The sequence below is a fragment of the Blennius ocellaris genome, assembly GCF_963422515.1.
Source record: "Blennius ocellaris genome assembly, chromosome: 3".
NCBI classification, from domain to species: domain Eukaryota; kingdom Metazoa; phylum Chordata; class Actinopteri; order Blenniiformes; family Blenniidae; genus Blennius; species Blennius ocellaris.
The window spans coordinates 12,986,829-13,003,286 of NC_137652.1; the positions used below are offsets into that span (position 1 = coordinate 12,986,829).

At 39.9% G+C, this 16,458-nt stretch overlaps 1 protein-coding gene across 1 annotated transcript in view; it reads right to left on the minus strand.

The window, feature by feature from the left end:
- Positions 1-647: 647 nt before the first annotated feature.
- The window catches only part of ank2a (ankyrin 2a, neuronal), a gene marked incomplete at its 5' end in the record, with an annotated part of 90,212 nt that continues 74,401 nt past the window's right edge, over positions 648-16,458 (minus strand). The window contains 5 exons of the mRNA XM_080521144.1: positions 648-2,758; positions 3,867-3,958; positions 4,150-4,323; positions 4,485-4,640; positions 5,568-5,651. Of these exons, the coding sequence (XP_080377270.1) occupies positions 2,554-2,758; positions 3,867-3,958; positions 4,150-4,323; positions 4,485-4,640; positions 5,568-5,651 (711 nt within the window). The 3' untranslated portion in view covers positions 648-2,553. The remainder of the gene's footprint in view (positions 2,759-3,866; positions 3,959-4,149; positions 4,324-4,484; positions 4,641-5,567; positions 5,652-16,458) is intronic.

A 16,458-nucleotide genomic window follows, 5' to 3' on the forward strand; every position in this document is an offset into this window, starting at 1 on the left:
AAAAGACATTTTCACTGAAGAGCAGCTCCAGTACTTTAAAACCCATAAAATAAAATAAGATTTCGTAACTTGTGCTGACACACACTCAACTGTAACCATGGTCAACTATAAATTACTACATACAATGAGGTGGCATTGAGCAGCATAAATAACAGCTAAAACAGCTTTAAAAAATGTTTTCCTCAAAATATCATTTATGTTCTTGTGTTTAATAAAGCAGAAATTTATTTCATTTATCACGGACTTTGCCCATGAGGAGGAATATCCCGCCCAATCTTATGTGAGTGCCATAATTAATATTCTTGCAATGCACCTTAATCTACTTTAGAAAATAATAAACTCTTTTGAAGACTTAGAACCGTGCAACTGCATAAAACACGTATAATTATTACATTAAATGATCTCACCGTTCATATTTTAATAGTGTGTTTCGAAAAAAGAAAGTTTTGTATGGAAATTGGTGCAAGGATTCGTACAAGGTTCAGTACAGGGTCTGTTTCTCTTACCTCCAGCTGTCAGACCAGGTCGTTTATTAATCAAACAGTGTGCGTTAAAACGTGGTTTTAAATTCATAAGAGCATGGTTGTGTGCAAAGTAAAGATAAAATCACGAAATGAAACAAGTTGGGATACTGTATGTTTGTAGTTTTTTATTCTCTATCAGCCATAGATGCACTGCAGCCATTTTTGTATTTTCTCTTTTTGAACTTTGATACAGTAACACATGCCCTTATAGATATTTATATATGCATCGTATATGTATATAACTGGCATCATCACAGAAAAGGGGATGCTGATTTTTGTATTTTTATTAATTAGAAGCATATCTGTCACAGTGAACTTTCACTAATTTGCATTTTACATATTTCTAAAACACAAAAGTAAAGAGTGATAGTGAAATAAATACAGTACATGTTGGCGATACATACAGTTGCGATCCGTAGCTGTGGATAATCATCATTTTAAGCCCTCAGCCTGCCTCACTGCACGTGTGTGTGTCACTGTCTTGTATCCGTCACCTGCCTTTCTGTGGCTAAGATATGCTGTACCTCGAGTCCTGTGCACAGGAAGCATGGAGGTGGTCCCTCCTGACATTCAGGAGTGCAAATGCATTGAGTGTAAAATAATAATTTCTTTTCTGTGTGGACAGAAACTGGCACACAGTCTTTTGCGTCACACACAAACTCATTCGGTCACTAACTGGTCACACAACCGCCAATACATGGGCTCACCTTTCTGACTGAAAAGATAAAATAATCTAGCTATACAATAAATAAAACCATTACACGCCTGATCACCTCACCACAAACGTCATATCAGAAGCCTGTCGCTAGAGCAGTGATGGAGATTTTGTTCCCTAGTGACAAATTCTGAAGCACTCAGAAATAAATTAAACACTAAATAGGCCAACACCGACACGTGAAGCAACTCCGCCCACCCTCCTCCAAAAAAAAAGTTCAAAAAATAAACTTAAATATAAAAAACAAGTCCAAAACGTAACAATAATCATGACATAATTATAAACTACACATGCATTGATAAATGCACACACACACACACACACACACACACACACACACACACACACACACACACACACACACACACACACACACACACACACACACACACACACACACACACACACCCCAAATCAACAATTGATGGAGAACAAACAAAGAAAACATCAATCAAAGAAAAGAAGACAGACACACACAGGAGAGTAAGAAAGACAGAACGATAATCGACAGACAAAGCGGTCAAAGCGAGGATAAAACTGACAGATGTTGATTAGTCATGCCTGTTCTACTTCACATGAGTGAATATTAATTCCTAGGCTACAGATGTCAGCAATGTTTATATTATAGGTAATATATAATTCCCAAAGACAGATTACACGCAGTCTACACGAAACACAACAGCAGCAGTTAAGTTCAGTGTCAATACAGTCTGGTTTTTCTGTTTGTGATACCTTGAACACCTGAATCAAAAAAGCAGAGCAGCTAGTAGAGTGAGTGAGAAAGTTTTCCAGACATCTGAGAAACTTTACTTTGTGAGAGGCAGTGCAATGTGAAATATTGTCTTTCTTTCCAAGCACCTATAAGCGCAATACCAGTATTTTGTCGGTAAAATGCAATTTACCTTCAGGAGGTTCGAGTGTTAATTGATGTGAATGCTATTCTTGAGTGATTTTTTTTTTTTTAATGTAATATTTTGTTTGCTCTACCACAGGATCAAGATAAATAATATCAGACAACTCTGACATGGAAAGTAAAATGAAACAGGAAAAACAACTGAGAGCTTTCTTTGGTCACAAAAAAGGCAAAACAACATTGGAACAATGAAAAGAAAACCACTGACTGCACAATAACAGTCAGTGAAAAACTTCCAAACTGGGAACAAAAGACTGTTTATGAGGACTTGAATGGGAAGACTGTGGTGGCTCTGAAGTGCTGTGGTGCACATTGGGATTGTGGGTGGCTAATGCATAGGATCAGCGGAGACTTTAAGCGTGGGCAGAACCAAGGAGTTAGGGACAGTTTCGATCTATCTTCTATTCCGCCCCCTCGTCTTCGACGTCACTGTCATCCCTTCCTTCGTTGTAGTAGCGGTGAAAGAGCTGGTGGAGGTGCTGTTGGAGGTCATGGGGCTTTGACCCATTTCTGGAGCTGTCCACTTGCTCTGTAAGGACCTGCTTGTGCTGTCCAGGTCCCATCGCCACAGTTCGTCTTTGGGTTTGACCTTTACGCACGTGGGCCCTGAAGATGAAGTGAGTAGAGAGTGAAAATGAAGAAGGATAGCTTTTATGTTATAACAAAAAAAAACAACAACATCTGATTTGACCTTGTGGAAATCCGATTAAAGCAAATAGCATTGTTATACCTGTAAAATACTTAATGAGAAATAAACCACTCAAATTGAAATCATGCTTTGTAAATCCAACATTCAGTGGCAATCACATGCACAGAGGCTTCAGGGCAAAGAATGTATTAAAGACGAGGACAGCACATCCTGGTTGTGTGTTAGTCCTGTAATACTTTTTGGTAAATAAGAGGGGGTCTGCAGCCTTTCTTAGAGGCAAACTAGAGGCCACGATTGAAATAACTCTCTATTTTATTTACACACAAGCAAAAGGAAAGTAATAGTTTAATTGTTTTTGCTTTATTTATATATGTGATTTCCCAAAACTTTTCTTCTTTCAATAGATCACATTTTGATGTTTCTTTGCTGAAACATCTGTTGAGTTTTAATCTTTTGTAGCATGAAAATAAATGGATTTTACTCATGCAGCACACTTTAATATGGTCTGCCCTGTTCATCTATCCACACAAAACTCTGCACACCATCACATACACAAACAGGGCCTGTTGCCATTGTATGCTATACAGAGATTTTATTTGTCTTGCTCAAGGACATATTGGCAGTGAGATGGGATAGTGAAAAACCAACCTTTGGATTTCTGAAATAACCTGCTCCACAAACTATGTCACAGCCGACCACTAATGGATATTGTTTACATGCTGCAGCTTTCCAGTTTACCTCCATATAAAATGCAAAGTTGCAGCTATGACGTTACTAAATCCAGTAAATATTACATGGGGCACTGTGGCTTAATTCTTCACAGTTAAATAAGTGAATGGATCATTAGATGTGAAAAAATGTCACAAAATAAGAACCTGTCAAGCTTTAAGAGGCATCAATTCATTTCCTATGATATTCAGTACAGTGAATATTAGTCTTGCCATGCAACAGCAACATCCGGAGATAATAAATAGCAGTAAGTTTAAAGTTGAGCTTCCAACACAAAGTCCAAGCACAGAGTGTAGTGTTATGCTCACACATCACTTTCGACTAGCCTACACACACCTACTGAACACGGTTCCATCCTCGCTGACAGTCTCTTTCTCTACCACAGGGGGGAGCTCTGATCCACTAAAATCATTTAAATAACTCAGTGCCTGGTGGCATGAAAAGGAGAAAAGAAATACATAAAATGGAGTAATTTACACGGTAGAAAGAACCACAGGGTGTTAGTAAATATTGGCCCCTGAATATTTTTCTTAAACCAACAAATACAGTTATATTATATATTAACACGACAGGTCTGGTCAGCCTTGGTCAGGAAATATCACTGACAAAGTTAACAAACCTGTTTAAAGTCGTCTTGGGCTGATGGGAGGTCAGAGGCCAGTGATGGATCCCCCTGGTGTGTCGATGTCCTCTCACCCTCCACCACTGTTGTCTTTTCTGAGTGACTGAGCTTACGACCATCGGGGATCTCCCGATTCGTCGATGAAAAGCCCTCACATTCAGCAAACGTTATCTAGAACAGAATATAGAATTAATAGGTTCTTTGATTTTACTTCAAATGCTAAAGGGAGTTTGGTGTTGACCTGCTGTACCAACCGAGCCACGGCCGTCCCATACTACTTTTAACTACTATTAATGCAAATGTTGAGTGTGTTTAATATTTTTTTCACACACCTCTGTGTGGTCTCCCACACTCTTTACGACAGTCCGCTTCACCACCTTGGAATACCCGGCTCCTTCTGTCGTCCCATCAGCAGCTCTTTCTGATGATGTCTCTTCATGCTCCACACCATCCGCAGACACACACTTGCGAATAACCTTGCGGGTAACCTGAGTGAGATGATATTACCAAAAAAAAACAAAAAAAACTTCAGGTAATGGAAAATATAACCTCCAACATAGTTTGTTGATTACAAGCTACAACAGGTAATTCTGCCATTTCTAAGAAGTATAGCAACAATGCAGCAACATTCATTTATTCTGTTGATATTTACTGGTCGTTGCCTAAATAAAGGTAGAAAACAAGCTTATTTGGGGTATATTGCCTATAACAATGTTTCCGACTATATGACTTAACAGTAAAACTCAAGACAACACATATATAGCTATCATAGTTACCAAAGGTCAAGGTCGAGGTCACATAAAGGTCAAAAAAGTATTTTCACCATTGCACGGTCGGCTTTAATCCGATTGATGACAGACCAACACCGGAATATTCCATTTTCAATTCCCTGTCCTCTAATATGCCAAACTGCAGTGACATCATTACCCTGGTTAGTTTACTTTCATTTCTTGTCATGTTGGATTCTTCACATAATTTGGAGACTCAATCTGCAAACGGTACTGCACATTTAGACATTGAGTCTTATACCTGGTTTGGCGCACAAACTCAACTGTAAAGTGAGGTTTTCTTAAATACACACGAGCAACATTCAAAAACACCTATGATGCCTTTAAAATGAACAAAATCACATGGCAAACAATCTCACTACTCTGTTGATTAAATTCTATGGAAACATTTTCAATTGAGGAAAATCTGATTTCTTCACAATTATGTACATTTTCTGCCAAGGTTGATGCTTTTGTACATCCAAATTGAGAAGTTGATTAAAGGTAAAATGTCAACAAAAGATGATGGATCTCAAATAGATTTGACAATATCATTATACATTTGAACAATAATGTTGTCAATAATAATTATGTCATGTTTGTCAAGTATAGCTGTGTAATACTCGCATGGGTGCAATGGTGGTTTACCTTCTTGACAACGATGTGTCCGTTTTCATCTGTGTACTTTTCTTCTGTCACTGACTGAGCCGGGAAGTCTGCAAATTCATCAGCCTGAAAGATAAACAGGACAAACAAATCACACATTTGTTTCTCAATTTATTGAGGACGCGTTAGGCATAAAACAGGATTTGAATTCATTGTTATAATGCGGGATAAACAGAAACAGGAAAACACACTTGCATGTTGAGGGTTATATTGTCAAACAAAAATAAGTGCACACAACAGAATAAAAGTCCCCATGAGGTCCAGCCATCTGTGCTCATAAAGAGGCATGTTATAGAGTGAGTGTTAATACACATAATTCCTTAAAGCCTGAAGTTGTTAGATAGTAAATGTCGTCACCAGTGAAGACCCAGCCCAGTTAAAATACAGTCCCCATGTTAATTTAAAATACCATCAGTCATGCCGAAACGGATACCTGAATGACAACTCTCCTTCGCACTATTCTGGTGGTCAAAAATTCCTCATCTGAACTTTCTGACTTTGATCCAAGCTCTGCGTTGATGTCCTGACCAAGCACACAATTCCATTTAGAATTTATTGAATGACAATATGTGAGCGTCGTGTTTGTAGCAAAGCAAGCCAAAGGCAGAGTGGAATGTTGTGCTTTCAATGTGCTGAAGGCTCGACTTGATCACGTCACACTGGAAAGTACAACATGGCAGTCTGGAACTTCAGAAAACGTTTGGAAAAGAGTCCATGCTTTTACTTGAGAAACAAAATGTTACTGCTGAAGAAAAAGAAAAATGTAAGATCACGTCATCACTGATTGATACAGGCAGCAAAGTGACATGCTGAGTTAGAGGTCATTAATTTTGAAATCAAAACAAAATGAGGAGATTGAAATCCCATTCATGAGGCCATGTGGTTAGCAGTCATCCCTTTGAAGCAAATATAATATTTTGTCAAGCTCAGCTCCAGGAAAAACTTGCAGGTTTCTATCAAATCTCATCTTACCATTGCCAGAGATTTATCAGTATCATCAAAGGGGCCAATTTCACAGACAGGGGGTGGTTGTGAAGCCTCACATAGGATGAATTCTTCATCTGATGCCGAGTAGTGCAGTAATTCTTCGCTGTCTGCTTGATGAAAAGGCTCATGGACAAAAGTAGCATCTTCATAATCTTCACTTCCAGAAGACAATAATACATCATTGTTTTCTGGCCCTCTAAGATGGCCGAAATGATTCAGAGGCTTCATCCCTCTCGACTTGGCTCTCGCATCAGGTTCTTCAGGTTCAGTCTCTGAGAAATCAGATGCAGCTTGCTGACAGTCGAAGAATGGCTCTAGGTCAGAATAGCCAAAGGTTGGGCTGTCAGTACCATCGTTAATCACCTCGCTGTATCTTGGAGGGATGTGCATATTGACAGCCGAGGTAGAAGAGACTACTGCTGCTGAATTCATGCTGTACTCCTCATCAGAAGTTGATGAAGTCAACTCAGGTTTGGGTACGACTGTTTTGGACTGAAAATATTCATGATCTACTGGGATCAGAGCTTCTACTGAAAGCTGTCCACTGTCCTTTGGCTGATCCTCATCTGAAGATGTTGAGTTCCTTGAGGAGGGATATTGCATCACCTCCTTGAAGCTGAACTGTCTCGCAATTGTGGCAGTCTCTGGAGTCAAATCAGATAGAGATTGAGAGGAATAGTCTTCACTCTGATGAGTTTCAGCAGAACTTGGTTCCAGCAAATATTGATCTTGGTTACTCTGTGTTGAAGTTTCTTTTATAGTATCTGTAAAGTCAGTAAATAATGAAAGGGGCTGTTCTTCAGTTTGAACAATGCCAGCTGTACAATCTTCTCGACACAGATAGGACTGATGTTCCCAAAGTGTGCCAAGCAGGTTTTCTGTAGCTTCTGAAGGAAACATGTCAGTCACATTCCCAGTGTTTTCACCATCCTGAAACATATCCTCCGGAAAACTTGAGGACAGAATTGTTTCCATATCTTCACAAAGTGTTTGGGGAGATGTGGAAATTGAAGTGAATTTGGTGGGAGATACAGGACCGTCTTCATATATACCAGACCTTGATGGTAAAGCAGTTTCAGAAGTTTTTGTTACACTGATAGCAACAGAGCCCACCCCATCCTCAGCTTCTGTCGATGTCTGGAAACACGTCGGCTCTGTGTTTCCTGCATCTGTGTGGTCATCTCCATCAAGCAGTTTAACAGATGACATGAGGTCTTCTGGAGGATCTCTTTTTTCTGGATCATCTACTGACAGGTCTTTCAACTTGCCACTTTCTTCAGCCGCAGCGTTGTCAGTCATTTCTGATGACGATGGAGTCATCATCTCTTGTCTTAAGTCAAATTTCATTCCCTCCAGATCTAAGTGGAGCTGGTTGAGCTGAGGTGACCCAGACTCTGGGGAAGTTGGTGTAGACCCTGGAGACATCTTGGTGAGAACATCTGTACTCTCATGAGATGTTTCCCATTGTGAGTCGGGGGCCACTGAACTAGATTCTGCTAAGTCAGAATCTTTATTTTGTTTAGGGAGTGACAACCTTTTGCATTCATCGCTTGGTAAGTCTTGTTCTTTGGTTATTGCAATATCATATTGTGTCTCACTTGAGTCACGAGAACCTGGAAATAATAATTCTAGTCTTTCGGAGGATTGTATGTTCAAATCATTTGTCAAGGCTGTTGTCTCATTTGGAAAGACACAACTCTGTTCTAAATCAACATTTGAAGATTGTGAATGAACTTTCTTGGAAGATGCAGTAGATTCCTGAAAGAAATCATACAATGGAATGGGAGAAAAAATTACAAATATGGTTGATGGTTTCTTTGATGATAGAAGAAACACACAAACAAAACATGCATTTGTCGAGGAAAAGTTTCCTTAAACGGGAGACTTTTTTTTATAATGACAAAATTCATTTGTAGCCCACATGTGTAGAGGTCATCAATAATCAGATTATTGCAGTATTCTTATTACAGTTGACTTCAAATTGAAACAGAATTGCAAAAAAGAACAAGAATAAATACTGAGATTTGTATGATGTATTTTACATATCTCTATGTCATAATAGACAACATAATTTGCTTACAAAGCAGAGAGGGCTCAAATGAATTAATGCAACAACTATTTGGTGTAAGATGAAGTTGGATGTGAAATGGCAAAATAATTTTAAGTACTGTCAATGATGATGTAAAGTCAAGATGCATTGCGGTTCCCATAAAAGAGCAAAACCCACACGATAATATGATTTGCCACAGTCATATGCATCTGTAGTCTGCAGTTCCGACCTCACAAAACAACAATTCTGTTATGAACAAGAAAAAAGACAAACTGTCTTGGAAACCTGGTAAAAAGGCAAAAGGAAGCATATCCTACTATCGACATGCAATCAAATATCTTCACATTTAATTTTGCCATTCCATGGACGCATATCTTATATCTTGCTACTGGGGCATAGCCAGTGGATGCGTTGCAACATATATCAAGTGGTAAATTTACATGCCTTTAGTTCTGGCAAATACATCACTTGGTTCAAACTTTGATGGGCAGTGAGCAAAAATCTAAGTAGCACTCGGCAAAATGTTACAACTAAAATATGTTAAAACATTAAAGATACTGTAGATATTTTCATCTATATTTGTGTGAAAATATTTTTCTCGAGTGATATATTTTATTTTAAAGTGGTTGAAGTAGGTTTGATTAGTTTTGCTTTACTAGCAAATTATTCAATGTGCTGTAATGCAAACATGCCAGAGCAAAACATTAAAGCCTTATTTGGTATTAGTGGAAGCTCAAAGGACACTACATGGCCAGAATCAATATTTTTGAAATCAGCAGTGCATTCATTTGTAAGCAAGGGTTTTTGGTTTCTTACCAACAAGAAGGAACTTTAGCTCTTGTTCGTTTTCTTGTCAGGTTCTTGGGAAAACAAATCTTGGGCTTGTGTCATCTTTAATTGTGATTCAGAGTGGGTCCGTTTATGGTCACACACATGCTCGCCATTTTGCGAATTCTTTTCTTGCTCGATCTTGGTCATGGAAAGACTTCCCCAGCCAGACAGTATGATGACAACCATTTGAAAATGAACCTAATGGCATTTGACTCAATCCTGTGTAACACTGGATGACTATTATTTTGTTCCAATCCTGTGGTGCCCTCTGGCGAATCTAGACAAAAAGTCCAGGTCATTGTTGTTTAAAAAGATGACCAGTGGGACATTTCTCAGCTGTTCAACTCTTTGGGATCTAAATCTGTTAGATTGAGATGGTAAAATAATCTTTTGGCAGTTATTCAATGGCTAAAGCAATATTGATCCGTAGATGCCAGGTCATTCGTCAAAATGCTGTTTTCCAACCACCTTTACAATGGTCACGTAATCCTGAACTAACCACTACTCAATAACAATTAATTAGAAAAGAGAAGATTTATTAAAACAAGGCTTTTGAAATCAGAAGGGTGGGAAGATTTTAAACAGACAGCGAGAACTGTTAGAGTTACTTGGCTCATCAAAACAGTACGAAAGCCTCAGAAATGTTATTTCTATTCCACCTACTTGCAAGGATATGAACATTACCAATCGCTAAAAGAAATGTTCACTGAAGAGGAGTGCTGTCTGAAGTTTACAGAACACCTTATTCCGGGTAGAAGGTCAATCCTATTGACAGTAACAATAAAGGTGTCATGAGGTGTACGTAGAATATGTGTAACATGTATGAAATATGTGGTAAATTAAAAAAGGGAGACAAGACAACTTTATATTTTGCATTCTGGTGCAAGCTATTCGCTCATTATATAATTTTGGAAAAAGTGTACTTTGGTGAATAACTGGAAAAAAAAACTTGTCAGGATTTAATATTTCAGTATATGAAAGCATAAAAGTCAAACGTACATAATGAATCTAAAGAAATGGCAGTTAGATTGTAGAATGAAATCAAATCACAGCAAGAATATGCAAACTGCCAGAAAGGCCTGATCGACCACAGAAATTTGAGTGTGTATTTTAATACTTTCTACAATCTAACAATCGGAAAAAAGCATAGGCTTGTTTCAATCTGACACGGAAAAACTAAACATTGGTGTATTTTAAGCTGTAAACCTTGCATGTTTTCTGTGGCTGGAAAAAAAAACAGTTCTGTCAGTTCTGTTGCTTTGACAAATTAATTTCAATGGTTACTGAGGACTGCTTTTTACAGCACTTGTCAAAGTTTGTTTGATACTATGAAATGAGCAACAAGAACTGTTTCCATGATAGACAGGATCATACACCTGTGATATGAGAGTGTTGCAGTGATGCTTGATTTTCTTTTCTTGTGAGACTGGTATTTCAAGTGAGGATGATGCGAAGTATGTAGCCGAATAATTGTGAAGTGAAGAAGGATTTTTATGTCTCTGGGGAGATAAGGGTCTTGTTTCAGACAAGGGATTTGGAGTTGAAATATTCCCTTTGCCTGACTTTGAGGTTGAATCGTTTGATTCAAAAGGGAAAGAGGATTGATTAATGATTACTTCAACATTGTTAGAATCGTCCATTAGAATTTGTTTAGAAGAATGTGGTCTGCATTCCTCAAAGAGATCCTCATGACAGAACCCCAAATCTTCATCATCTGTCGTTGATGAAACAGGTGTTATTGGGGTGTAAATGGAAGGATAAAGTAAATAGTAATTACATTGCTGACTGTATGATGTACCAACAGGAATTGTTGTGGGATAAGTGTATTTAACAGATGCTGAATACGCTGAAGAATCATGTGTTGAATCCTCAAAAACATTTTTGCACAGAAAAAGCGCTGAATCACCATATATGGACTCTGACAAAATGGTATTGTTTGTAAAAATTTGATGAGGCTCAAACTCTAATATGAATGACTCTGGGGATGATGGTCTTTGCTCATCAATGTAACAGTCCGTACATAAATCAGTTCCGTTCCAGTCTGATAGTGTTGACAGTGGACTTAACGATCTGATGTCTGACAAGTCAACCTCAGCTTCAATATAAGAAGATCTGAACTGAGGTAAAGGTGAGTCGGGAGACAGTGGCCTACACTCACTAAGAGATTCAACTGACTCGGGAGACTCCAGTCTTAACTGCGGTTCCCAATCATCCAAAAGTGGGATCGTGTCCTCTTCCTCTGAATGAGCAATCCAAGACCACACATAATTCTTCTCAAATGCATTCTGATTGGAGAAACCCTCAGTTTTCTCTTTATGTGTAATACCCCGCACAACATCTGCATATGAAAGATGGGCTGCAGCAGGAAGAAGTGGGAATTTGGTCAGAATATTGTTAGAGTATTTGGTTTCAAAGCTTGAAGGAAGTGAATCCGGTGAATCAGCTCTGTTTTCATCAAACAAATCCTCCAGACAATACTCAATATCTGACACTGTTGAAACAGGTGACATTGGTCTGTAATCCGAGTACTGTAAATAGTAGTTACAATGTTGAGTATTCATATGGTCAAAAGCATTGAGCAAATCCAAAGAGTGCAAATCTACTGATGCTACAGATTCTGGGGACGATGGTCTAAAGTCTGCCAACCAGTCACGCAACAGTGAAAAGTCAAAATCAGATGAGACAGACTCTGGTGACAAAGCCCTGTTACTGAATAGCCTCTCCAGTTCAAAGTTCGACATAACGGACTCAGGGGATGATGGTCTATTCTCTTCGAAAAGACTATCCAAAAACAAGTCAGTGCCTTCCCAATCTGTAGCGATTGACTGTGGACTTACTGATCTGGTCTCTGAAAATCCTACTGTCCAATCTGGATAATTCAGGCTGAACTGAGGTAAAGGTGAGTCGGGGGACAGTGGCCTACATTCAAAGTTAGACATAACTGACTCGGGGGATGATGGTCTCGTCTCTTCAAAAAGCCTGTCCAAAAACAAGTCAGTGCCTTCCCAATCTGTAGCGATTGACTGTGGACTTATTGATCTGGTCTCTGAAGAGCATACAGTCCAATCTGGATATTTCAGCGTGAACTGAGGTAAAGGTGAGTCGGGAGACAGTGGCCTACACTCACTAAGAGATTCAACTGACTCGGGAGACTCCAGTCTTAAATGCGGTTCCCAATCATCCAAAAGTGGGATCGTGTCCTCTTCCTCTGAATGAGCAATCCAAGACCACACATAATTCTTCTCAAATGCATTCTGATTGGAGAAACCCTCAGTTTTCTCTTTATGTGTAATACCCCGCACAACATCTGCATATGAAAGATGGGCTGCAGCAGGAAGAAGTGGGAATTTGGTCAGAATATTGTTAGAGTATTTGGTTTCAAAGCTTGAAGGAAGTGAATCCGGTGAATCAGCTCTGTTTTCATCAAACAAATCCTCCAGACAATACTCAATATCTGACACTGTTGAAACAGGTGACATTGGTCTGTAATCCGAGTACTGTAAATAGTAGTTACAATGTTGAGTATTCATATGGTCAAAAGCATTGAGCAAATCCAAAGAGTGCAAATCCACTGATGCTACAGATTCTGGGGACGATGGTCTAAAGTCTGCCAACCAGTCACGCAACAGTGAAAAGTCAAAATCAGATGAGACAGACTCTGGTGACAAAGCCCTGTTACTGAATAGCCTCTCCAGTTCAAAGTTCGACATAACGGACTCAGGGGATGATGGTCTATTCTCTTCGAAAAGACTATCCAAAAACAAGTCAGTGCCTTCCCAATCTGTAGCGATTGACTGTGGACTTACTGATCTGGTCTCTGAAAATCCTACTGTCCAATCTGGATAATTCAGGCTGAACTGAGGTAAAGGTGAGTCGGGGGACAGTGGCCTACATTCAAAGTTAGACATAACTGACTCGGGGGATGATGGTCTCGTCTCTTCAAAAAGCCTGTCCAAAAACAAGTCAGTGCCTTCCCAATCTGTAGCGATTGACTGTGGACTTATTGATCTGGTCTCTGAAAAGCATACAGTCCAATCTGGATATTTCAGCGTGAACTGAGGTAAAGGTGAGTCGGGAGACAGTGGCCTACACTCACTAAGAGATTCAACTGACTCGGGAGACTCCAGTCTTAACTGCGGTTCCCAATCATCCAAAAGTGGGATCGTGTCCTCTTCCTCTGAATGAGCAATCCAAGACCACACATAATTCTTCTCAAATGCATTCTGATTGGAGAAACCCTCAGTTTTCTCTTTATGTGTAATACCCCGCACAACATCTGCATATGAAAGATGGGCTGCAGCAGGAAGAAGTGGGAATTTGGTCAGAATATTGTTAGAGTATTTGGTTTCAAAGCTTGAAGGAAGTGAATCCGGTGAATCAGCTCTGTTTTCATCAAACAAATCCTCCAGACAATACTCAATATCTGACACTGTTGAAACAGGTGACATTGGTCTGTAATCCGAGTACTGTAAATAGTAGTTACAATGTTGAGTATTCATATGGTCAAAAGCATTGAGCAAATCCAAAGAGTGCAAATCCACTGATGCTACAGATTCTGGGGACGATGGTCTAAAGTCTGCCAACCAGTCACGCAACAGTGAAAAGTCAAAATCAGATGAGACAGACTCTGGTGACAAAGCCCTGTTACTGAATAGCCTCTCCAGTTCAAAGTTCGACATAACGGACTCAGGGGATGATGGTCTATTCTCTTCGAAAAGACTATCCAAAAACAAGTCAGTGCCTTCCCAATCTGTAGCGATTGACTGTGGACTTACTGATCTGGTCTCTGAAAATCCTACTGTCCAATCTGGATAATTCAGGCTGAACTGAGGTAAAGGTGAGTCGGGGGACAGTGGCCTACATTCAAAGTTAGACATAACTGACTCGGGGGATGATGGTCTCGTCTCTTCAAAAAGCCTGTCCAAAAACAAGTCAGTGCCTTCCCAATCTGTAGTGATTGACTGTGGACTTATTGATCTGGTCTCTGAAAAGCATACAGTCCAATCTGGATATTTCAGCGTGAACTGAGGTAAAGGTGAGTCGGGAGACAGTGGCCTACACTCACTAAGAGATTCAACTGACTCGGGAGACTCCAGTCTTAACTGCGGTTCCCAATCATCCAAAAGTGGGATCGTGTCATCTTCCTCTGAATGAGCAATCCAAGACCACACATAATTCTTCTCAAATGCATTCTGATTGGAGAAACCCTCAGTTTTCTCTTTATGTGTAATACCCCGCACAACATCTGCATATGAAAGATGGGCTGCAGCAGGAAGAAGTGGGAATTTGGTCAGAATATTGTTAGAGTATTTGGTTTCAAAGCTTGAAGGAAGTGAATCCGGTGAATCAGCTCTGTTTTCATCAAACAAATCCTCCAGACAATACTCAATATCTGACACTGTTGAAACAGGTGACATTGGTCTGTAATCCGAGTACTGTAAATAGTAGTTACAATGTTGAGTATTCATATGGTCAAAAGCATTGAGCAAATCCAAAGAGTGCAAATCTACTGATGCTACAGATTCTGGGGACGATGGTCTAAAGTCTGCCAACCAGTCACGCAACAGTGAAAAGTCAAAATCAGATGAGACAGACTCTGGTGACAAAGCCCTGTTACTGAATAGCCTCTCCAGTTCAAAGTTCGACATAACGGACTCAGGGGATGATGGTCTATTCTCTTCGAAAAGACTATCCAAAAACAAGTCAGTGCCTTCCCAATCTGTAGCGATTGACTGTGGACTTACTGATCTGGTCTCTGAAAATCCTACTGTCCAATCTGGATAATTCAGGCTGAACTGAGGTAAAGGTGAGTCGGGGGACAGTGGCCTACATTCAAAGTTAGACATAACTGACTCGGGGGATGATGGTCTCGTCTCTTCAAAAAGCCTGTCCAAAAACAAGTCAGTGCCTTCCCAATCTGTAGCGATTGACTGTGGACTTATTGATCTGGTCTCTGAAAAGCATACAGTCCAATCTGGATATTTCAGCGTGAACTGAGGTAAAGGTGAGTCGGGAGACAGTGGCCTACACTCACTAAGAGATTCAACTGACTCGGGAGACTCCAGTCTTAACTGCGGTTCCCAATCATCCAAAAGTGGGATCGTGTCCTCTTCCTCTGAATGAGCAATCCAAGACCACACATAATTCTTCTCAAATGCATTCTGATTGGAGAAACCCTCAGTTTTCTCTTTATGTGTAATACCCCGCACAACATCTGCATATGAAAGATGGGCTGCAGCAGGAAGAAGTGGGAATTTGGTCAGAATATTGTTAGAGTATTTGGTTTCCAAGCTTGAAGGAAGTGAATCCGGTGAATCAGCTCTGTTTTCATCAAACAAATCCTCCAGACAATACTCAATATCTGACACTGTTGAAACAGGTGACATTGGTCTGTAATCCGAGTACTGTAAATAGTAGTTACAATGTTGAGTATTCATATGGTCAAAAGCATTGAGCAAATCCAAAGAGTGCAAATCCACTGATGCTACAGATTCTGGGGACGATGGTCTAAAGTCTGCCAACCAGTCACGCAACAGTGAAAAGTCAAAATCAGATGAGACAGACTCTGGTGACAAAGCCCTGTTACTGAATAGCCTCTCCAGTTCAAAGTTCGACATAACGGACTCAGGGGATGATGGTCTATTCTCTTCGAAAAGACTATCCAAAAACAAGTCAGTGCCTTCCCAATCTGTAGCGATTGACTGTGGACTTACTGATCTGGTCTCTGAAAATCCTACTGTCCAATCTGGATAATTCAGGCTGAACTGAGGTAAAGGTGAGTCGGGGGACAGTGGCCTACATTCAAAGTTAGACATAACTGACTCGGGGGATGATGGTCTCGTCTCTTCAAAAAGCCTGTCCAAAAACAAGTCAGTGCCTTCCCAATCTGTAGCGATTGACTGTGGACTTATTGATCTGGTCTCTGAAAAGCATACAGTCCAATCTGGATATTTCAGCGTGAACTGAGGTAAAGGTGAGTCGGGAGACAGTGGCCTACACTCACTA